This window comes from Chlamydotis macqueenii, chromosome 12, assembly GCF_036417535.1.
Source record: "Chlamydotis macqueenii isolate bChlMac1 chromosome 12, bChlMac1.mat, whole genome shotgun sequence".
NCBI classification, from domain to species: domain Eukaryota; kingdom Metazoa; phylum Chordata; class Aves; order Otidiformes; family Otididae; genus Chlamydotis; species Chlamydotis macqueenii.
Window position 1 is genome coordinate 970,245 of NC_141567.1, and position 23,960 is coordinate 994,204.

Consider the following 23,960-nt stretch of genomic DNA (forward strand, 5'->3'; position numbering starts at 1 on the left):
TTTTTTTTTTTATCTATTTATTTTTTAAATTTTCCCTCTCGCGCTCCTCACAGCCCTCGCAGTCAACAACCGACAAACAAACATACTTTATCCCCTCGCAGCTGGGGGGGACCTGGATGCGGGTTCCTCCTGCCGCAGACTACAAGTCCCAGCATGCCGCGGGGGACGCGAGGGGGAGGCAGCGCGCCTGCGCGGCGCGGAGTGGGCCGGGGCCGGCCGCGCATAATGCGGCGGAGGTAGTGGGGCCCCCGCGGGGAGGGGGCGGGAGGAGGGAGAGTCACTTATAAATGGCGCCCAAGCAGGACCCCAAGCCCAAATTCCAGGAGGGTGAGTCTGGGGGGGGGGCGGCGGGAGAGGTCTTGGCGTGGGGTGGCAGCTGGGATGGGGGGCAGAGGCCTGGGCGGGAGCTGGCGGCGGGGCTGTGGGGAGGGGGGCCCGCGCGGCGGCGGGGGTCTGGGGGCGGTGGGGGGTTCCCGCTGCCGCATCTCCCAGGGCCCGCAGGTTGAAACCCTCTGCTGCCGTTCGTTCCCCTGACTTTGCGGTCGCGGGTGGGCCGAAAGGAAACAAAGGGAACGGCTTAAAGGGAGGGGGGCGAAGAGGAGAGTCCCGCCGGTGTTCCTGAGGAGGGGGCGGCTGCACGGGCGGGCCCGGCGGGGGCTCCCGGCAGGTGGGGGAGCGGGCCCGTCGCAGCGGGGCCGGCCCGGGGCCAGGCCCGTCCTGGGCGGTAGAGCAGCGGGCGGTGGCGGCGCTCCGGCTCGCAGGGCCGCGGGCTCCGAGGCGAGCCTTCAGCTAGGCCCGGCACGGGCTCCAGCCGTGGTGATTCCTCAGCACAGAGCATGATTTGGTGTTCGGCTTTCACTGCTCAGCCGTAACAGTCTGAGAATCTGTGGAAAACATAAATGCCCGCAGCCTTTGTCTGTTTTCCTGCTCCTCATCTTTCCTACCAGTCAGATGTGGGGCTTTCCTGTCCCCTGTTATTCTAAGTATGCTTCATTTTCTTGCATAAAAGAAAATGGCATTAAAACTGTTGAAATCTCCTAAATCTGTCAGGATTTTTATGTGCTTCAGCCTGAAACATGGTTTTTCACCCTTCCTTGAAAGGGAGCTCAGTGAGGGATCCGCACGCAGGAGGAGTCACAGGGGCTGTATTTAGACTCCAGCTGGCAGCTGTGGTGGAATCCATGTTTGCAACAAAGCACCAGTTTTGTTTTTGTTTTTTTAATTGGGTGCATAAGGGTTAGGATTATGCTTTTTCTGAGACTTATTTTGCATGCTTTTTGATTTGTAGATAACGGTTGTGGTTGATACTAGCATAGATAAATGAAAATGCTAGACGATGGCAAATGAAGACTTACTTCACCCTTTCTCCTCTACCTGTGCCTTGCTTTTTGCTTCTAAGCAGGACTTTCCACAGGACTGTGATTTATCTTTAAAAGCTCAGTTTGCAGAAGAATGACTGGAAGCTGGCCCTTCTGGGTAGCTCAAACACCACCGTCATTGCGCGTGCTTCAGGGCCGCTTATGCCAGAGCGCGTTCAATTCCGCATCAGCATTGCGTGCCATGGGTTAATACCCATGGTGTTATTAACCTGCAGAAATAATCAAGATTTTGGTGTATGAGTTGCATTATGGTAATTAACGTGAAATCTCATGAACTGCAGAAACAAAAACATAAGCAGAATTCCAGGCCAAAATGATTTCTCATCTAGTTTTGTGTTCTTAGACTTTGAATATCTGTTTCAGCTCTAAGGAGAGCATGGAATCCTACAGATTGGGTAACAATGAAATTTTAAAACACGAGCAGTTCTCCCTCGTCAATGTAGGAATTAAATAGTGAAGTTATAGTTACATCTCATTCAATCAGAGTCCGGATGTGTTGGATGAAATGCCATAGCAGCCGTGCTGGGTGAAGAGGCTGTTGCTGTATCTGCTTGTCTCCCAGTCTTGCTACTGAAGTGGTGCATCTGAATCAAGCAAAATCAGGTGGTTTGTCCTCAGCCACCCGGTAAGCTGTGTCCCTGCCCTGACCCTGCCAGCAGTGTCTTTTGGGAATGAGTGCGAGAACTGCTCTGCCTCTCGCCAAAAAAAAAATTGAGCTGTGGGGACATTCAGTCTCTGTCGGCAGAGCGAGTGTCTTGTTTAGAGCCCATCTAGTTTAAAGTTCCATCAGTGTCGTGTTATGTGTCTGTGAGGTGAAGGGGCAAATTGAGCCAGAACCGAACAGGATTTGGGAGAGTCAGCATTAATGCTACGATGTGCCACTGACTTTCTTTATCCCTTCAATATGCAGAAAGCGGTTTTGAAGAGTAGAGTACAATTTACACGGCAGGGTACTTCTAAGCCTGTAGCCCGTGAGCTGGTCCTTCCCCACCCTGGTCACCCTGAGCTGCTGACAAGGAAGAAGGCATCCACAGTTCTGTTACTGGTGAGACAGCCCGCTTCTGCACGCCTCCTTCCCGGCCCAGTCTGGGGACCAAATAAATACCTGCGTCTGTACTGGTGACTCTGACAGCTCTCTTCTGGCCTGGAAACAGTGACAAGAAGTGGATGTGTGCTACACCCTGGGGTGTATTATGCAGCTTGTCTCTCTGAAAATGTGAGGTACTGCAGCTTTCAAGAAGGAAACATCTGTACTCAGATATCCTGTGTTAAGTACATTCAAATTCCCACAACATAACCGCACCGTAAGACCTTGCCATTGAGGGGAAAAAAAAACAGACTGAAGAACAATCTCTTCCTGCTTAAAAACCACAAAGTGAACGATTTTTCTTGCTGTTGCACAAACCAGGCATTCTTCTGTCCCACAGGTCGGATGGGGAAACAATGTTGGGTCTCTCTCTTCCTGCCTTGACTGAACTAGAAATAGCAGGTGGTGTACTTCCTGCAGGAGAAGGAGCACTAACAACACTTGCTTTCGTTTGTGTCAGAAGCTTAAGATGCAGAGGTGACATCTCTTAGGAGAGCTTGTTTCCTGCTCTGAATCAAAATGCAATGTCATGGAGACTAAAGAATCCCTTGCAGTAAGAGTTTTGTCTGCTCACTGTAGGTGAGTACGTAGGCTGAAGTAGCCCATTTGTGTCAAGCCAGCGTGTTTTGGTGTCCACGTCTCCTTTGAAGGAGGTCTGTGTGCCAGCCTTGCGACAGGATGCCAGGGTGTCTATAGCTTCAGTTGGCGGTGGCTGGAAGTACGGGCAGGAATGTAAGCGTTGGTGCCAGTTGTTTGCTGAAGTAACCAGCTGTTCTGCAGAACACTGGGCAGGCTTGGACGTGGCTTGCATTCAGCTGTCCTTGCATGATTGCTCTTCAGGGAGGTCCTCAGGAATCTTTGCTTCAGAGCCTAAGCAATGAGAGCTCTGGTCCTCTTTTGTATGAGAGTGAATTTGCTTCTCAGACACCAGCCTGCTTCTCAAATCAGGATCTGCCTTTGAATTTCTTTCTAGGTTGACACTGGATTCACTCTATGTTGTACTTGATGGTGTATACTTTACAGAAACAGCACACTGGTGGTGTTCTAAGATGTCTATCTGCAACTTTCTTTCAGGTGAACGAGTGCTTTGTTTTCATGGACCTCTCCTTTATGAAGCAAAGGTACGTGCGGTTGCTTATTGCTGCAGGTGTTCCTGACTGTTCCCCAAGAAAATAAGGAATTGTGTTAGTTTACCTGCTGGACCTCGCTAGATGGGATTAAGGACTGAAAGTAAAATAAACAAAAAACTGATGAAGTATGAAATCAATTAGTTTTAAATTCTGGAGCTCTACATTATAGAAAAATTTCACAAAACCCAATGGTACTGTGCAGCTGTTCTGGTAAACTACTAGAGGCTGGGTGGTCTTGTGTTGAGCATCGATGACACACCTGTGTTCCCAGAACACTGGAAAGCATTTGTGCCCAGAGGACTTGGTGCTGGTGCTGTGCATGAGCTAGTAAGTTAGCTGCGGTTTGAGCTTCTTCAGAGATGTGGGTGGCTGAGTACAACCAGTGGTCTTCAAATGGGACAACGCTGCAGAAGATAATGCTGGATTAAAGTGGCAAAGGAAGTGGCATTCTCAGTTCTGGCTTTTTAACTGCAGAAACCAGGCATTCCAAATTTGTGACTCGAAGAGGTATCCCTGCTGCCTCAGTTGTCAGCCTTAAGCAGAGGTCACTGCCACGTCATCTGTTTTACTGAAGGTATAGCTTCTAATTTGACTGCCGATTTCCACTTCCTCTGAAATTGAAACAAAGGGCTTTTGTAGCTGTGTGGATTAGAAGACTTGCAGAAATTCCTGAGGCACCTTAAACATTTAAATCCATTAGTTTTTAGTGTCAGTAAATGCTAACTGATGGAGAGCTTCAGAGAGGTGGTAGTAGGGAGGCAGCTAGAGATACTTGACATCTCTGTTTCTGCTATCAAGAAGTAATCATTCTAATGTTAAAACAACATCCAGAGCATTGACAGGGATGTGCTTGTCTAAAACACTTTCACTTTGGTGATTCTGCTCTGTTCTCTCCCTTGCTCTAGAACTGCAGGACAAGTTTGTTGTGGAAGTGTGCTCAGTGTTGTGTGCTCCCAGTGCCTGCCCAGGGGCTGGGACAGAGAGGAGAGTGATCAGGGCTTCTGGTTTTGTGGAGACAAGCTTCTAGCAGCAATCTGAACTTCTTGGTCAATCAAACAGCCTGGAGCTGCTACAGCAGTGTGCTTCTCTGTGCTGTGCTGTGCCCCTGTTCTCCTTTATGGAAGGGTGGAATGAGTCTTGCAGGGACTGGCCCTGCCAACTTGGTGCTAGAAGGGACTTCCCGGTTGGCTTTTGGCTGGCTATTTGTATTCAGAGTCTGGATCCTTCTGGGCTCCTGAAATGGTGGGAGGAACTGGATTTAATTTTACAAACATACTTTTTAGGTAGTAATGAATAATAACCTTAGCTTTCCTCATGTTCCTTCACTCCATTTTTCTTCTGTGATTCTGAATCGATAAGTTATTTCATTCCTGATGAACATCTGTTGTGGTTTAGCCCTAGTCACCACACAGTTGCTCACTCACCCTCCCCCAGCCGGACGGAGGAGAGAACTGGGAAGAAAGGAGAACTTGTGGGTTGAGATGAAGACAGTTTACTAGAATAGCAAAGGAAAATGACAATAATAACAAAACGTGGGGATACTAAAATAAACAAAGTTAACAATGCACAGTTTCTCACTACCCAATGTCCCAATGACCGATACAGCCCATCCCGAGCGGTGATCGTGGAAACAAAACCAAGCGGCAAGCAAAAGAGCGAGAGCAAGCTGCCCCCTGGTCAACCTCCACTTGTATACTGAGCCTGACGTTTATGGCATGGAATACTCTGTGGCCAGTTTGGGTCAACCGCCCTGGCTGTACCTCTCCCACCTTCCCTGTACCTGCACATTAGCCAAACCTGGGAAGCCGGACAGTGTCCTTGGTCCCTTTAGCAACAACTCGTGACATCAGTGTGTTTATCAGCATGCTTTGCATACCAAACCCAGAACACACTGGCTACTGAGAGGAAAATCAGCTCCATCCCAGCTGAAACCAGGACACCACATCCTGGGCTTCCCCTAGTAAGATGATCGGAGAAGCACTTGTGTTTGTGTTAGAGGAGTATAAAAAATTATCACAGACTATAACGGTTTGTGCATCTCTGTACAACTCAGAGTTCAATGAGATTCACGTAAGGCACTTTCAACCTCTGCTAGGAAGGAAAATATTTTGGTACAGGAATACATTTAAATCTTCTTTTGTTTCATGCTCACTTAACATTCTCCAAGACAAGTAGACACTTCTTAAGCACTCAGTCTGTATCTGTCTGACTTTAACTCCAGCACTGTCACAGTGAGCCACTGGTGCAGCAGCACATCAAAGAAGACTAGGATATCCTTACTCCTAATTGCAGGTCTAGGTGAGACTGAGTTCCAGATGTGGCATTTTAGAGATCAGTGCTGAAATATGATGTTCCTCTCCATGATGACAATTACTTTTTTTTTTTAATTGGAGACAGTGCAGGAAGGAGTCACCACAAATGTCTTGAGAAAATGCTGTACGGCAGAAGGCTCTGCCCTCTCAAATACTCACAGGTAATTCAGTTAGCATGGCAAGAAAATATCAATGATGACTTTCATGAGTCATTTTTTCTATTTCAATGGAAAAAAAAAATTCTTTGAAAGAGACTAAAAGCTAGAGCCGAAGAGGGCAATTCTTCATGATTTACACCACTTGCTGTATTTCACTACAGGGACATCTGTGACTCAGTATACCCAGAGCAAGACTTGGTACTTTTCTGGAGGCAGTGCCTTATCCAAGCAAAAGCTGGTGGATTTAATTTGGTATAGCGGAGAAGTTCAGGGGCATGAGGTGGGTTATGTAGTTTCTGTTCCAGGCTATGTTGTTGCAGGAAGAGTCACGTCTCTGGCTGTGTTTATCTTTTACATAGATGTGGTAGCTGGAGCTCTTACGTGCCACACCGCAGGGGGAGGAAGCTGTGGTGTTACCAGGCAGCATGCGCAGTTGTTCTGGCTCACTGAACACATCCCTCTGGATGAGCTGAGGCAGGGTCTTGCAGGCTGTGAGTAGGGCTGTGCTAAACTGTAAGGCAGAAAAGTTTACGAGGGATGCTTCTGAATCTGAGTGATGTTGTGGAGTGGTAGGAGCAGCCTTGTTACGTGTGTGTTCCTGCTTTAGTGGTCTTCCCTTAATACCAGTGTATGAGGAAGTTACTGTATTCATAGGCCAGTTTTTCGATTGAACCAACTGGTTTTATTTACCTCGTGTATACATTCTTAACCTAGAAAAAGCCCTTACTGCAACTTTTTCTACGGAAAATAATGCTCTGTGGCTGTAGAGACCCATATTATTTATTTTACTTTTGAAGACTCCTCTACTTCAGCCAGCTTACCTGGCTGTGAGGTAGGGGCCTGCATGTGAACAAGCTCTCTAGCGAATGGCTTCTGGCTAACCTGGGGGTAATGAGGTGCTTGTTTACTCTTCCCGTCGTCCTCAGGGGATTCTGATCCTTCTTGTGAATGAAGGTCTCCCTTTGGATTGCTGGGCAGAGTCGCTTGTTTGCCTAGCCCTTCTGAATCCGTAAATAAGCAGCAGCTTGTGTTGGAGAACTTACTTTCTGCTCCGAGACAGCTGCTGGTATTTCAGTCGCTTGCATGGAAGTCTCTGCATGTCTAAACTCTGCAAGCTAAAAAAGCAAAACTCGTTCAGGTCTTTGTTCTCATCGGTACTGACTGAACTTTCTTCTCTGTTCCAGTGTGTAAAGGTTGCCATAAAGGATAAGCAAGTGAAATACTTCATCCATTACAGTGGTTGGAATAAAAAGTAAGTATTGCGTAAAATGGAAGCAGTATTTCATTTTTCTCTACAGGAAAATGCAAGCTTTGTCAGTTTGAATGCAAGCTTGCTGGACTGGCACTACCATGCCCATATTGTTGGGACATTGTTTCTGACACTGACCTCAGTGGTTTTTGTACATAAGCCAGTGATTTATAGCGACACAAAGAAAATGTTGCCTCGCCAACCATTTCCTTCCGAGCTTTGGTTGTATGGACTAGCTTAGGGCATCAGTAGGCTATGGGAATGTTTTATGGCGTTCTGTTTGTTCAGGTTTGAAAATAGTTACTATAATTCCTCCCTGGCAGAAATATCTAGTACAAAAACTTCCTTGTTGAGTGTTGGTAGGAGAGGCAACCCCTGCTGAGGTGGAGCAAAACTCTCCACTCAAATACACAGTGTACTTTACTTTTATACCACTTTTGGCAGCAAAGATTCGGAGGAGCATGCCTTAGTGAAGGCCGTGTTCAGAATGGGAAAGGCTGTCTATTTTAGTCTTTCACAGGAGCAGGTTTAGCCTGCATTTCAGTTCTTGCCTCTCATGCTAAGGTGAAATTAGAGATACTTTTCCCATCTGCAAAAATGGTGGGGTTCTAGGTGAGAGATTTCTGAAGAATAAAGACATTTCCATGAAATGTTCAGCCTATTAAAGGTGAATGCTTCCGTGAGATTATTGCATTTATGTACTTTTCTCTTTTTTTAATTTGATTAAATTTTTATTTAATTTTAATGTTCTGTCATTAGGTTTTGAATTCAGGAAAAGTGGAGGGTTTTTCTTGGTGACTAAAAGCTTTAGCTCTTCAGACTCCAGTCTTTCAGACTTGTTGGGTTTAATTTCAGAGCTGCAGACTCCAGAGGGAAAACTCTTTATAGTGTCTTGATCTCACTGATGTGACTAAAGCTGAAGTTTATGTTTTAATATGTAACTTTTAAAAATACATCTGCACACCCCCTGCGCCAAATGGACAGATAAATGTTTTATTGTAAAAACCAACAGTTACAGGGAGTATACTTGATTCTTACGGTGGCTGCTGTGTATTAGTGAGGCAGCACAAATTCAATATTTCCTCTCCCTGTTTATCTCTGAAGGGCGCTGTAAGTGATGTCCTGACTCCTGCCTTTCGTGCTTGCACTGTTCAAGGTTTTTTGCCTTCAGGCTTCCGGTTAACTACATGAAAAGTGGCGTTGCTGCAAGATCTAGACAACTGGGGCAGTATGGCTCCTTAATTTTGGTTTCTATAATTATGATCCTTTGTTTACTTGTTAATTGCTCGACTTCTTAATTTTTTTTTTCAAATATCAACTGTTATGATACCAAAAAAGTTTTTTTTCATACAGTATAATGTGCCGCACACTTATACAGCGCTTCTTTTGAAGGTCTCTTGCTGCTGTACAGGCAGGATTAAGATAAGCGGTGTAAATATCTGACCCAAGCATTACCCAAAAAACATTGTCTTAGAATGTGTACAGCTGGACATGTTTCTCCAAGTTTTGGATTGCCCTATCTTAACATTCTTGAAGACCTTGTTCTCCTGCAGTAATGTTGGCTTTGCCACCTTGATGTTCCATGACTGGCAGGTGTTGCCATGAAATGAAAATGACACAGAACTCTTTATTGAGAGAGCTTTAACTTGTGTACTTTAGAATAACTTGGCCACTTTTAATGTGTTTTATTTGAAAAATTGTCAGATTGCTCAGACTGTCCACTCTTTGTCAAAGTGGAATTCTTGCTTTTAATGGCATTTTCCCCAACACCTGTTCTCTTAAATCGTTCACTTCAGATTCTTCAAATATTCATGCCATCTTGGTTTCCTTCACAGACAGAAATCAGAACTCTTCTTCTTACAGTAAGATCTTATTGCTGAATTTGTTAACCTATAAAATGTTGGAATAGATAAAGGAAACTTGCTTTATAATACAGTTATGGCTACTGGTGTCCCATAATGCAGTAAGGGTAGATTTTTTTTTTAAGATGCTTCTTTTAAATTTAAGACAGTCCCTTCCCTCCTAAATTGCCCATCCTTCAAGTCTGGGAAACTCTTTGGAAATGACTGAGGGTTACAGTTCCCTAAAAAATTGTTACAGCTTCAGTCAGTGGGGAATGTGTTTGGTAGTTTACACTTTCAGTTGTGCCAGTCCATGACTTGACACAAAAGCAGAGTTCAGTCTCAAATTCTGTGAAGCTTTTCATTGACTATTGCATGTAGAATGCAATTATGTAATGTTTTTGAATGATTGTTTGATTTTTTTTTTTAATTTTCTTTCAGCTGGGATGAATGGGTTCCAGAAAGCAGAGTGCTCAAATACGTGGATACCAATTTGCAGAAACAAAAAGAACTTCAAAAGGCCAATCAGTAAGTATTTTTGTTAGAAGTCCTTGTCAGTAAATACTTTTTTTTTTATATAAAGCTTCAATCCAACAATTATATATCAAGGGAAGTTAGTAAGTTTTAAAAACAAACAAACAAAACCCACAAAAATACCCCCTCACCTTCAAGAGGTGTTCATATGTTCATTTATTCTTGAGATGCTTTGGCTGACAGAGGTGTTCCCATCTTTGTCCTCCAGCAGTTTAGAAAGTGCAAGCTACCACTTCAAGTGGTGACTTGAGGTTTTAAGGAAGAGTAGGTTGATGAAAGAGAGAGCAGCCTGACTAACTGCAAGTACACCCTGTAATGTGGAAATTAGGTGGCTAAAGATGACCCTTGTGCGGTATCCTTAAAATATGTTATTAAGGTGTAAGGATCTGCTCAGACAGCTTCAGGATGCCTGCAAATACTTTGATTTTTATGATTGCTAGTCTTGTATGTCTTTAATAGAAATGCTTTTATGGAGAAGTTGTATTATATTTTTCAGAAGCAGTGTGCTGCTTCCACGTGATTCAGGATAACAAGGATGGTGGGACGGGGAGGAAATGGGTGTTCGTACTGTTACGTGTTGTATGAAGCAGCCTAAATCTTCTTGATACCGAGTTGAATTTGTTCCTGCTCATGACACACACTGATTCGCAAGGCTGTTTACTAGACATTCTCTAAATGTTTTGCATAACCTGTTACCCTTTGAGGGGAAACAAGCTTCCATTAAAGTCTTACTTACAAATTTACTCTTTTTAAAGGGAACAATATGCAGAGGGGAAGATGAGAGGTGCTGCTCCAGGCAAGAAGACTTCTGGTCTGCAGCAGAAAAATGTTGAAGTGTAAGAAGCTTTTTATTTTAAAAAAAAAAAAAAAAAAAAACACCCACAAAACCCCACCCAAAAAAACTCGCAAACTTTTGCTTGGCAGTTTTACTATTGAGCTCTAAGTACTGTTTTTCTTAGAATGGCTCTGCAGGCTAAACTATGTTATTTCTGACACAGCCCTTACCAAAGCTGTGTCTCACTTCTGTGGTATCAAAAAGGCCTTTGAAGTATTTTATAAAAACTGCCTTCTTAGATTGCGCAGTGTTTAATACTGACTCAAGGTACTGAGTAGACACTAACACTCTGTATGGTTTTGCATTCTATTCCTCTTAAGATAGTGAACTAACACTCAAAGCGGTGAGTCCTTGTAAGACTCGTGTATCTCGGTGAAATCTGTTTCTCTGTAGGATTTTACAATTCTTCCAAGTTGTGCAACACCTTTGGATAAAATCCTTAAAATGCCTTGCCTTCTTACTGTACAATTGCTAAAATTGCGTTTAAGGAGTCTTTGTTTTGCTGTTCTTGACAAAACTAAACCCATATGCTATTAAAAATGGTTTTGCATCTTAAGAGACCAGAAGCAAGCTCAGACATCTATTAGAAAAAATAATTTTGGGATGTAAGTGTCAGATTCTTTCATTCCATCCTTTTTGTTTTTCAGAATAGGCTTGTCTGGTGTTATGTTTAGATTTTCATGCAGTCAGTGCAGCTCTACTGCTTTGCTCGTGTGTCACGAAACTCTTCTGTTTGGGGTAGTATTTCACTGAATTCTGAAGCTGGTCATGACTAGTGAGAGGTTCTGAACTCCTGACTTTGCTTATGATTCTGGTCTTCACGAGGAAGCTGCTGAAACGACATAAATTCCTAAGAGCCTTTGGCAGCAGCCTCAGATTGCATGTCTCATTTATGGGCAACTTTATGTTATGAAACGTGTATCGTTGATTTGGGGAGTGCAGCGGTAGTGGGTACAGTTTTGTGTTTTGCTCTAGTCCTGAACACAGATTTCACTCTGGGATTAGTCAAAGCCTGGCCAAGGCTGTAAATTGGCTCCTGGTCCCTGGTGTGGGGAGTGCGGTGGATCTGGCCGTAGTGCTGCGTGTGCTCCCTTGTGGTCTGTTGCCGTAGATTCTGAGGTGCTCTCCCACCACTGGTTTGGTGTGCTCCATCAGTGCTGGACAGGCCTCTGACAGGGACCTAGTCCCCTGTTTGTCTCCATCTGGAGGTGAAAAAAAAAAAAAAATCCAAATGTCTATTTAGACAATTCCTAACGAATGTCATTAAAATCTAATTAAACCAGATCTAAATTATGACCATTACTAATTTGGCTGATTAAGGGGTTGTTGTACCTGAGTTGTCTTGCATTTCAGTCAGTGGGAGTAGAGTTAATTTCACGTGTAACTCTGACACAAGGCGTGATGACTCAGTTGTAAATGTCTACAATTTGCATGACAGAATGTAGCAGCATCACTTCAGGATTAGGTTCCCCATACCATCAGCTGTAGTCATCCTGGTAGTGCAAGCCGATTGCCGTGGGATGAGTTTTCTCTCTGGCTGAGGGAATGCTAAATGCTAACCTGCGCTTAAAATCGAAGTTGGCTTAGTCCTTCCCACCACACCCAATAACGTTGCATCCAAGGGAGACCCACGCAGCAAAAATGACTTCATCTTTAGCCTCTGTGTAACTCTAAAGCTTGAAAGCACGTTACCAGGTCTGCCTTTACTCTCTGATTGAAATCGGTTGGGGAAAGGGAGTGGCTTTGCTTTTTGCTGTCATCACTATCCTAAGCAAGAGTGGTTGTTTCCAGCTTAGCAAAAGAGAGAATAAGTTATTTCTCAAACTTGTGTTTCATATTGATTGGAAAAGTAATTCCTTGACGGTGGGTTTTCAGAGTTGTAAAGGTGAAGAGCTATTGTCATCAGAACAGCAGCCTTGCATTGTGACAGTTATTTATAACAGGGCCCCATACACTCGTTGCACTGATCTTGCTCCTAGTCTCTAGCCATTACCAGCATCCAATGCATCCTTCTAAATTAGACTTGTGCTTCTTTCAACAAAGTCTCCCTATTTTTCTTCCCTATTTGGAGGCTGCGGGAGAGGAAATACTTGACTTACCCTAGCAGTGATGCAGGGTTGTGACACTGATTTATCATTGACCGAGCTACTGCTTCTCGGATCCTGCTTACAGCTAAAGGCAAGATGGCTTCTGAAAAATCTCAAAACGCAGTTCCAAAATAAAACTTCGGGGTTGTTCTCTTGTTGTAAATCTAAGGTCATTGCAGATCCATAAAGTACTGGTGGTGGGGAGGGGGAGAAACTGATCACACAACTGTTCTAAAAGGGTAACACTGTCAACCTATTTGGGCCTCAAAATTTACCTTTGGTAGCATTCTTGGAGGATCGAACAAAGGGAAAGGTAACTTATATTCTGAAACTTATTCTTCAGATAGCCTAACAATAATGGAAAGGAAATAACTAACTAAGCACAGCTTATCCTCCAGGAATGTTCAGTAAGACTAGAATATGCTGCTAAAAAGGTAAATTTTTGAATCTTAAGTAGATCTCTTTAAGGCTAAACACTAGGTCTGACATTCTTTCCTTAACTCAACCCCCATTGTGCCTAGATTTTTCAGACGAGATGGAGCGCATACTGTTTGCTGTTTGGAGACCCCTACAATATCGACGCGGTGAGTTAAGGATGGATTGTCAAACCAGGATTTTCATCCTGAAATCCAAATCTCCTTGCTTTCATAGATTTCTTTTAGAGACTCTTAAAGTCCTCAGTTGTACTGATGTAAGATTTGGTAGCAATTCAGTTAGCAAGTGTAAGTACTACAGTATATGGTTTTGAGTTGTGTTTTTTCCTGTTTTTTTTTTTAAAGCCATATTGGCTACCAGTTTTTAGTTTCTCTGAAATACATACCTTTTCAGTTGGGATAGCGTAAACATGAATAGTCAAATGTGTTCAGTGTGTCCACTATTTAAAAAGAAGTGGAGGACAACTGACTTCAGCTTTTTGAAACCGGATAGTTCTAGAAGTTACAGCTGGTCTGCATGCTTACTGCAGCCCGGCGTTCTGTTTCCATGGAGATCAGGAACTGCACTGTCTCCTGTAACTCTTGGGAGCGCGGCTGCTGTGATAGAAGGTGTTAGAAATGTGAGGTTGAATTTGCTCCTTAATGTGCTATATTTTTATTGTTGGCTTGAGGCTGTGCAGAATAACTGTTTCTGTAAACTGCAGCAGCCGCTTCAAAAAGCTGTTGAGACTGTTTGTAAGCAATATTTGATCAAATAGAAATATGCATGAAATGCAAGTTGTGTACACTTATTTTTAGAATAACTATTCATCTTTTGATAACTATAAGCTATCATAGGAAAAAAACTTTGTATGGTTATAGCAGGCTGCCAAAAATGAAATACAACTCTGTAGATACTGGCTTCTCCAGGTTGTTTTATATGTAGCTCTGCTGAATTTAACTTTGAAGGGTTAATGCTACCTTTATGGGCCTAACATGATTAACTTGCGAAAAATGGGTAAACAATCATAATTAATGGATGCTTGGAAAACAAGAAGGGGAATGGAGAGTGTTGTGGAGGGAAGATATGGCACTGAATAACAAATTTGAGAATAGCATCTGGTTTTAAATGATACATATGCAAGCAGTCTCATCAGAGACGCTCTCAGAACAGTATCTCAACTTGGAAGTTACTGTTTTTCCTTCTATTGGAGGTCTTGTTCTTGATCTGAACGGGTAACTCGCAAGCATATGCTCCTACTGCATGTCTCTCTTATGGCATCCTCTATCTTTGGCACAGCTGGTAGCTCGCTCACAGGCTGCTTCAGGTCCTCTAAATGTCGAGCAGCATGTGAACACTGCCTACATGCCAGTTGTCCAGGGCTGTAACAACACTGGGGTGGCCACGCTGGCTCAAGCTGGGGATTTTCCGAACCTCTTCTGCTGCCTGATGGTCACCAGTAACGTGTGCTTAGGGGTAATCAAGTCAGTACATCTAGAATGCTGTTCTCCCCCAAATCCCCTTTTGCTGCTTGCAGTCTGTAACTACAAGACTTTAGATCTGTAAGCTGTATCCGTGTGGTGGGTTCAATAACCCTCTGTAGGGCTGTCTCTTATATTTATCTAATAACTTCTGGCGTCCCCATCATCTTGTGGCAGCTTATTCTCATTTTAATTCGGTACTGGTTGAAGAGGGGAGGAAAAAGAGGATGACTCCTCCTGTCTTTTTAAAGTCTGCTTTGGTTTTTTTTTTTTGGTCTCTGTCCTCTGTCTTGAGGAAAGATTGATCAGCTCTTTGAGCTTCACCTTTTATCACTAGTGATGCCTCTACCTCGTGCCCAGTTACCAACTTGAGAAAGCCCTTGTCTGCCTGGTTGCTCCTGGTACAGAAGCTGTTGTACACTGCCAACTATTCTTTGTTCTCTCTACCTCTTCTAGTTTTATTCTGTGCTTTCTAAGGTCAGGTTGCCTGACCAGGCAGAGGAGACATACATGTATACAATGTGGACTTTGAATTTTATCCTTTTGCTAGTAATGCTCGGTGCTTTAATTTAATCTTGATAGGAATGCTGCTTCTCGAAGCTGAGTTAGTGACGAAGCTGCTTAAGCAATAGTTGCCGATTTCCTACTTTTTCCCAACATACTTATTTTTCACGCTTGAGTCTTTTCATTTGATTTTTTTATTGCTAGTCACCTTGCATGAGGAGAGAGTTCATTATTTCATATAACTTAGTTACAGCTGTTGTTTTATTAGTGAGCTGGCACTTAATCTCTTTTTTTTTTCTGGCACTTGCAAATATATTGAACTCAAATGCCTGGGACCACGTGGTAGCTACCTTCATTCTCTACTCTCATATCTTAACCAGCTATTGTAGGGAGGTTCTGACAGACCTCTGTATCCCGTTAAAAGGCACATGGATTTTGGGAAAGTAAAATACTTGGTTTTTATCTACCTAGTCATTGACTCCTAACTGTTGTGGACTAAGTAAACTTTTCAAAGTCTTGGGTTTTTTTTCCCTGATACCATTTGTCTGTGGTTAATTCTATTTTCTAAGCTGTTTTTATTTTCTAGTGATAGTTTTCTCGGCATGTCCCAGAAGACACTCTGGTTTAGAGCTCTGAGCGTTAGCACCAACTCTTTTGTACAAAGATTGCTGGCTTCTTGAGGTACCCAAGGTTCTGTGACAGAGACTTGATTATCTTTCTTCTGATGAACGTCTGTGGAAAGGCTAAGTGTAGTCTTTCAATATGCTGTCGTCTTCAGCATCCTCTTTAGTCTCGCCGTTTTATCGTGAACACAGTCTTGTCCTGGATACTGAGGTTGGAAGTTCAGTACTATGCTCTTGTGGCATGGATTGCTTATTTTCCTTCTGAGTCTGTCACCTTTGATACGTAGCGTTTCACTGTTGTGAGCTGTTCTGTAAGCTGTAATACTGTTTGTTTTCTACTGATAATCTTGTTTCTACATAATTTCAGATGGTTGTGTCAGTCGTTTGTTTATTTTCAGCTCTCTAATTCAGTCTCACATTCTGTTTCCTAATACTTGGATATTCTTGTTACACCTGCATGTTCTTGTTCTGCTAAGATAACCCTGCAATGAGGGCTGGGTTAGCTTCTCACCCAAACTGGTGCTGGTCCTGCTTCTCTGAGGAGGTGATGTCTGGCTACGGTGGGGTGCATCCCTTAAACCTGAACTGTGAGATCTTTAGCACCTTGTACCTCTGTTCAGTCTTTTAGTTAAAACTCTTTACACAGAAGCTTCCTTGAAACTTCCATGCTGCTTTTTAGTTTTGTTGTCAGTTTTCAGTGGAAAATGCCATCGATAGAGAAATATGTGAATGAAGAATAGCAGCTGGGCTGCACTTGCTGTATAAGGAGGAGCCAAGGAAAGTTCTTATACTGCTTCTACACAGCTGTATAGGGCTTGCTGTTCATAATGTAGTTGTGAAGAGGCACAAAAGGATGTATTTTAACCTATCCTAGAGACTTCTCAACTTTTTGGGCTACAGCTTGTATCAGTAGGGCTGTCTGTAACCTCTGTGATACAGATGCATCGTTCTCCTGGATATCGAGTGCCCTGTGTGCCTCAGTTACTGTGCACACCAGCAGCACTTCACCTTGCACCGCTGCTTTCACCAGTGAAAATGTCATTCCGGACAGGCTGCCGTACAGGCTACCAAAAATCTGCCAAATGCTAATGTTTTGTCTCTAACCTTAGCTCTTTCTCTTTGTTCTCTAACTCACCTTTGTCTTTTAGACTTGCAAACAGATGGCTGCTTTGACTTGAAGCAGAGGCATATGACTTGAAATATAAGGAATGAGGTGGGAGAGCACAAGCAACTGCCTCGAACGGTTTCTGCTGGACGTTGTGCTTCAGTAACATAGATGTGGTTTACTGTCTGAATTGCAGTAGTTCTTTAAGTACTTAATATTGCCTGGCTGTTCCAGTTTAAGACTCTGCTTCTAGACTAATGCCTAACATATTTTTTTTTATCTTGTGATTTTGATTCTGGGAAGAACTCCCTGTTCCTCCTTGTTTACTCTGGGTTTGGAAGAAAAGACTTTCTCTTCAATACACAAGTCTGTTATCAGTGACAACTTGGCAATTGTTCCCTCTTCCTGGAGAGAGATGATCTTTATTCTGCCCACATTTTAAGTTTAATGCTTGTTTGTGACTTGAATCTTGAAAAAAGCCTTGCTCTTCCTATCTTCAGACCTTCCTAGACACTCAGCGTACTTCCTGACCCAGATAAACCCAGTTCAAAGCCTGAATACAAGAGTAACTTGAGATAGTGGTGAATTTCCAAGGAAATAAAATAAGGGCTAAAGAGACTTTGGAGAAGTGTGAAATGTGTAAGTTAAAAACAGTAAGTGTTGAGATGCATTTGGAAGAAGATAAATATTGGGGACAACACTGTTTGGTACTGTACCAAATGTCTCTACTAAGTGGCAAGTTTAATTGCGATCTCCCTTACGTTGATGGAATTGCAGGCAGTCCGTGCCTATAATGCTGGTAGTGCTGTTTTAAACTTCCCTCTCCTGCTATAGTGGTAAAACTGTGTGTTTTCAGTACTTTCCTGGAAGTTAATTCAGTTGGCTGACATCTATCTGATAATTCCCAGCACTTCTGTTTCCTTGTCCCATATTGTGTCTCTAAGTGATCCCTGAAATAGAGAAATAAAACACCTACAAATCTGGGGTCGTTTTCCCAGGGCACTTGGAAAGTATGAAACATCTGTAGATGTCACTGCATAAGTGTCAATACCGTTTTTCGAATACTCATGTGTTCTTGGCATGCCTTCTGGGGTTTTGTAGATCTACTTTAGCAATTCCCTCCCCAAATGGTGAATTCTAACCTGTTATGTGAAAAACCTTGCCATATCATAACTGTGGTGCTAAATGGCGTCTGATACTCCTTTCATGTGCTTTTACCTGAATACTCCCTAGGCCACTGAGTATGTGCTCATTGTTTTGAACTTAGTGGACAATTTTTCTGGGTTTCTACTTTTGGTTCTTCAAGTACCGCTGTCTTGATATGTGCAATAATTTGTGTTCTTCTTGCAGGAAAACAAAAAAGAACAAACAGAAAAGTAAGTATGTCCTTATTTTGTATACAAGTGGATGTCCTTAGTGAAGGCTTCTCAGCTGGAATTTGACCTTAAATCTGCCTCAATTAAGTTTACTTACCATCACCTTGTGTTGCTCCTCTTGAACTCCAGATGTCTCCTTCTTTTGGTCAGGAGGAGTGCAAACTTTCCTGGTTTGTACACGCACCGCTTGTTTCACTCTGTCAAGGTTTGCAAATTAAAAGCAAAGTGATATCTCCGTGGATCTGTTGAAATAATTTCATAAGTCAAAGTTATGTTTTCTTACTGAGATGTAGATGTGACATATCTGCAAGGCTGAGTTGCTGGTTCCAAAAATTCTTCCAAAGAATGTTACAGATACTGATTGGTTCGATTTTAGTGCAGAAACCCCCATCTTCAGATAAGCATAAATACAGCCGTTTAAAACTGTCACAATTATGTGAGACTTCCAGAATACAAGTAATATTTAAAACAAAAATAAAAAAAAAACCAAGTGAAAAGGTGACTTGAGAGAAATCTGAGTCTTACTTTTAAATCCTTCTTCTAAATCTTTTTTTACTGGCATTTCTTACTGACTTTTACCAGGTTTCTTAAGCAACATAATGTCTTTTCTGTATAGCTCCAGGAATTGGAGAAGGGAGCAGTACCAGTGAGACGCCTCAGCCTCCTAGGAAGAAGAGGGCTCGAGTCGATCCAACGGTTGAAAGTGTACGTATTTCTGAGTCTCTCTTAGAATTTTTGATAGAAAATTTCTTGCTTTGCTCAGAAATACAGACAGCAATACTTCATCGTGCAGTATGGCAGCGTGAAATGTTACAGCTTGCAGAACTAAGGTTCCCGAGTGGCCTTGAAAAATCTAAGCTATTTCCTTGTTCCCTGTGGAGCCTACAGGAATTACTCTAGGAATTCCACAGTCCAGGGATGTGTTTCAGTTGTGAAAACAGGGAATATGGGTGAGTCTTAGCTTGGGTTGTTATCTGAAAGTAATTGGTGTGGCTTTGCTTTTTTCAGGAAGAAACATTTATGAACAGAGTTGAAGTAAAGGTGAAAATCCCAGAAGAGCTGAAACCGTGGCTGGTAGATGACTGGGACTTGATCACCAGGCAAAAGCAGGTAATTTGGCAAAAGAACAGTCTGGCCATATATGGGCAAGGACACTAACACTTGGATTTCGTCTCTTCAAGTGCAGTGTAGTGAAATCTCTTGTAGAGCTTGACAGCAGCCTGGTGGCTTGCTTGACAGTTCTCATTGGGGTTGGATTTTAACCGAAGGTCACCTCTGAGTAGGACTGTGGCTCAGCGGAGCTTCGTGTAAATTTGGAGATAGACTTGGTCTAATTAAGCATAAGCTAGAAAGGCAAATAATTTCAAAAAATTACTCAAGCTTAAGTGTGGTGTTAACTGTATGTGTGCGTGGCCTGCTGGAATGCTTTAAACAGTTTACTTGGTAGAGAATTGGTCTGTCGGAACATCGCATGTGATGCGTGTTTTACCTCGGCTCTTTCCTGCCTTGTTTACATGTCACTTGCTGCCAAGTTTTGTAAGTATCTTAAGTTGTTCTACAGCTCTGACAGAAAGCTGTCTCTTAGGATAGCAGTTCCTAACTTCTGCCTGTCTGGATCTATGTAAAGCGTCCTGATACCGTAAATTAAACTTTACTTTCTATTTTAAAAGTATAAAACACTTTCATGGACTTAAAACATATTAATGGATCATGACTTGTTTTGTGTATGAAACCACTACTAAAATTGGCAAGAAGCACAGAAATTAATACTGCTGAGAACTGTTAAACGTGTTAAATGGAAACACGGTTATAGTCACTGTTAGGGTTTTTGGTATGCACAGCTAAAACAGTTGGGTGTTCCTTTAATAACACTTAACATCTTAACCTGTTAATTTTATTCTAGAAATGTCCGTACATCCGTTGATTTAAACTTAGCATGCAGATGTAAATGTCTGTACAAATAAGACAAATTGTGGTTGTTCAGTTTTATTTGTTTTGTAGCTCTTCTATCTTCCTGCCAAGAAAAATGTTGACTCCATTTTAGAGGATTATGCAAACTACAAAAAATCACGAGGAAATACTGATAACAAGTAAGTAGCAGTCATTTCAAACCTTAAGTACTACTTTTGCTGTTGCTGTTGGATTTGTATTTCATGGGAAATTTAGTAGGTTGTTAAACATGTCCCAGCCCTATGTCCAGCTTCATGTTTGAGACCAAGGTGATGAAGGTGCTTTGAGGAGGTAATTAAAAAATTCAGTTCTGCTTTCTGGATATTATTTCTGCTTCTCTAAGCCTTTTCCTGAAGGAAGCTGATATAAGCCAAGTGAATAGTTCTCTACTGCTTCTTTCTAGCTCAGACTTCCTATGTTGTGGGAATAAAGTCCTTGGCATTTGCTATGCATGAGCTGAAGAAGCTGTCAGAAAAGCCCCCCAGCAGATGAGCAACATGTTACTGTACGGGTGGACTCTCGTGGAGGTTCAGGGGTGGGGGACAGGGAGGCAGACAATGACTTCTAAAAGAATCAGCTGGGCAGAGCTAATTACCTTGAGGTGATAGCTTTGAAGATTCTTATTTGTAATTACCCCAGCAGTCCAGCCCTGACAACAAACAAGGTGTGTTTATTCTTAAACAAAGCTTTCCTGTTTTAAAGGGAGAGAAACTAGAAATGTGCAGTTATTTTCTTCCATTCAAGAGGAAGCATGTTAGTGACTTGTCAGGGCTCTTATGTAATTGTCCTAATGTCTGTTCTGAATTGTTTACAGGGTGGAGTGAGGGCTGTACTGCTCAGATGTGCAGTGTCACTGCTAATTCCTATGCAGTTACTCTTCAATTGGTTGTGAAGTTGGAAAGGGCCAGCTGTCTGAAATACTGGGTGACTGTCCCCTTCCCTTAGGCAGGAGTTCAGTCTGATTACTTATAGTATTGTACTTTTAAACCGATGTGAGCTGGGACTAACTTTGGTTGAAAACAGAAGAGCTGGGAAGTGTCCTTACAAATACTTACTGTTGCTTTGCAAGGACTCCTCTGAGTTAATTTCTTTAAGTGAGTAGATGACTAAAAGCAAGGGAATTTTTTTTGGTTTGCCTAAGTTCTTACTAAGTTCAGAACAGTCCATTTTTAAAGGAGGTCTTGAAATGCATCACTCCCACTACATTTTAAGGTCTCCAGACAAATTTCCTTGAAAAATCTGAAGCTTGTAAGAGATCTCGGTGATTGATGGACTCACCAGGCCAGCTCTCGTCTTGCGTCCAGCCAGTCACTAGAACAAGACTTGCAGTGTTTTCTCTGTTTACCAGGGAGTACGCAGTCAATGAAGTTGTGGCTGGAATTAAAGAATACTTCAATGTCATGCTGGGAACTCAATTACTGTACAAGTTCGAGAGGCCCCAATATGCCGAAATTTTAGCAGATCACCCAGATGCTCCCATGTCTCAAGTCTATGGTGCCCCACACCTTCTGAGGTTATTTGGTGAGTACGACCTCCAGAGACTGAAGATCAGTTAAAAGTATTCAAATGCTTCCTTTGCATGTCTTGAGTCTCAGTGGGTGTGAACTGCAGAAATCTGACAAGCAGCTATGAAACACGCGCTTTCATTCTTTCCTTACTTCGTGTACCCAAGATGTTCAGAGCCATTTGGGGGTTTGGAGTGGAAATGGATTTTCAGTAGTCTAGATATTTTAGGTGAGCTTGTGTATACTGGAATAGCTTCCTAGGCTGCTTTTATATGCTGCTGTAAGGTTTTAGACTGTACTTAAAATACTGAACTTGTTTCTAACTAAGTGATACTTCTTTTGTAACAGTGCGAATTGGAGCTATGCTTGCTTATACTCCTCTTGATGAGAAGAGTCTGGCTTTGCTGTTAAACTATCTGCATGACTTCTTAAAGTAAGTACTTTTTCAGTCCTTCAGCAAGAAATAAAAAGTTGAGTGAGAGCAGACTACTGTAATGTGGCTATTTTCAGTGAACAACTGTTATACAACACATATATACCTATAAACAAAAAATCTTGGGCCTGTGTGCAGCATCTTCACTAAAGATTGCAGTGGATCTTTCTCAGACTGCTGTACAGGAACATGAGGAAGACTGGGTTTAACTTCTCTCTGGTTAGACTGAGGTTACTGCTAGTTAGGTGTGTGTTTACGTATCGGTTAGTCTGCACTTCTAAACTGTCCCAAGTCTGCTACTTGTTTCAAAATAAGTGCTTCAACCTTTACTTGTAGTTGCTATAAAAAGCAGATGACAATTACAGCAAACTATGAAATTACACAACAGTTACTCAACAGCAATTGAGCAAATGTTAAAAACTGCTGAACCCTGATGCTGTTTCTGGGACAGGCTGTGATGGTGGCTTTAGTGCCCTGCGGTGCCCTGCGGTGCTGTCGATGTGTCACACTTAGGATGAAACCCCTCTCCTAAATAATAATACAAGACTTGAATGTGAAAGGTTTCTTAAAAAGAAATAAAATCAGACACAACGCTTGACTTCACTGTGCTAAGGAGCTGTGGAGTAACCCACGTGCTGCTTAGTTCGTCCTCTTGCTCCAGCCGTCATCCACTCGGCCGCTGCAGGGCTGTGTTTGTGCAGACAGAACTCTGGTGTCCTGCTCCTTGTCTCTGCCCTCTGAGTACCATTCCTAGTAAATCGATTCTTGGTGCGGCAGCTGACGGAACCTCAAAGGTAAACTGTTTCACTCGGTTAATTTTAACTTCCATCTGCTCACCTGGCGCCAGAGTTGCTTGACAACTTGTTTGGAATTGATTTTTTTTGGCATGAGCTGTCAAATCTTTAATTGCTTTACACAGCTGGCTTTTCGGTAGGTAAGTGTTGGTTTTGTACTCTTGAAGTCATGTTTTACGGTCTCAGCAAACGCCTAACAAATCTCTCGTGTGATGCTAAACAATGGAGACTTTAGGCAAGAAGGCAATGTAATCTTTTTATTATTTCTCATAGGTATTTAGCAAAGAATTCCTCCGCGTTGTTCAGCGCCAGCGACTATGAAGTGGCCCCTCCTGAGTATCATCGGAAAGCGGTATAATACTGCACTGCTCTGCAGCGAGGCGATCGCTGGGTCCCTGTAACGCTGTCCACTGCTCCGTCGTCTCTTCACCTTTCTATTGCACATCTCTTGCACATACTGTGTAAACATAACGTGAATAAAGTTGTGTGTTTCAGATGGAACTGGCATTTGTAAGTTCTGAAGATTTCTTGTCCCGAAATGGAAGCTTGGAGTTTAACGGGAACTCTTTTGGTGTTTCTGGCTTGCAACTGTTGTTTGCATCAGTGGAGTGTAAAAAGAGCACGTTATTTCATTGTATGAACTCCTCAGTACTCGTGGGTCTGTTCTGACATTGAGATTTGCTTTGCTAACCCACTTCATGGCATAGTAAGGACAAACACAGGCTCCCAGACCCGTGGGAGCTGTGATCACCTCGTGTTGGTGGTATGGATTAGTCTGACTTTCAAGCCCATTTACTTTCTCGGTGTTGGCAGTAAAATGTTTGGTCCATAAGTGTATGCTTTTACTTTGGTAGTCGAAGGACTGTGACTTTTTTTATATTCTAACGATAGGAAAATGCATTCTCATATCGTAGTGTTGTGGAGATGTTGGTCTCTCACAGAGCTGTTTTACAAATCTTCAAATAAACTTTTTTAATTTCAGGCGTTGTTTCTAGTATTTGTATCTGCATCAGTCTCTCCCTTATGTCAGTGTCCCATCAAGTACGATCCGAGTGCATTAAGCGCAGTACGGAGGTCTGTAACGTTAACCTGGAGATGCTGTGTTCGCTTTAATTGGAAGGACTAGCAGCTAAAGCCCAGGCACGCAGTTCCAGCGGGTGAAG

General features: G+C 42.7%; 1 protein-coding gene across 2 annotated transcripts; it reads left to right on the forward strand.

The window, feature by feature from the left end:
• Positions 1-192: 192 nt before the first annotated feature.
• On the forward strand, positions 193-23,778 carry MORF4L1 (mortality factor 4 like 1). 2 transcript variants are annotated; one of them, XM_086756880.1, is made up of 13 exons: positions 193-327; positions 3,541-3,587; positions 7,251-7,318; positions 9,598-9,684; positions 10,446-10,526; positions 13,134-13,196; positions 18,090-18,115; positions 18,732-18,820; positions 19,124-19,225; positions 20,117-20,205; positions 21,414-21,586; positions 21,919-22,003; positions 23,071-23,778. In XM_086756880.1, exons 1-13 carry the CDS (start codon positions 288-290, stop codon positions 23,153-23,155), a joined length of 1,035 nt encoding a protein of 344 aa, XP_086613006.1. In that variant the 5' UTR covers positions 193-287; the 3' UTR covers positions 23,156-23,778. The 2 variants fall into 2 exon arrangements, with proteins under 2 accessions (XP_086613006.1, XP_086613007.1); XM_086756881.1 differs by lacking the exon at positions 13,134-13,196.
• Positions 23,779-23,960: the final 182 nt, after the last annotated feature.

Bases quoted from the DNA above. Each gene is read 5' to 3' on its own strand.
- MORF4L1 (XM_086756880.1), top strand. From the start codon at position 288: ATGGCGCCCAAGCAGGACCCCAAGCCCAAATTCCAGGAGG. The intron at 7,319-9,597 runs GTAAGTATTGCG...ATTTTCTTTCAG, and splicing joins TACAGTGGTTGGAATAAAAA to CTGGGATGAATGGGTTCCAG. The intron at 19,226-20,116 runs GTAATTTGGCAA...TTTGTTTTGTAG, and splicing joins TGATCACCAGGCAAAAGCAG to CTCTTCTATCTTCCTGCCAA.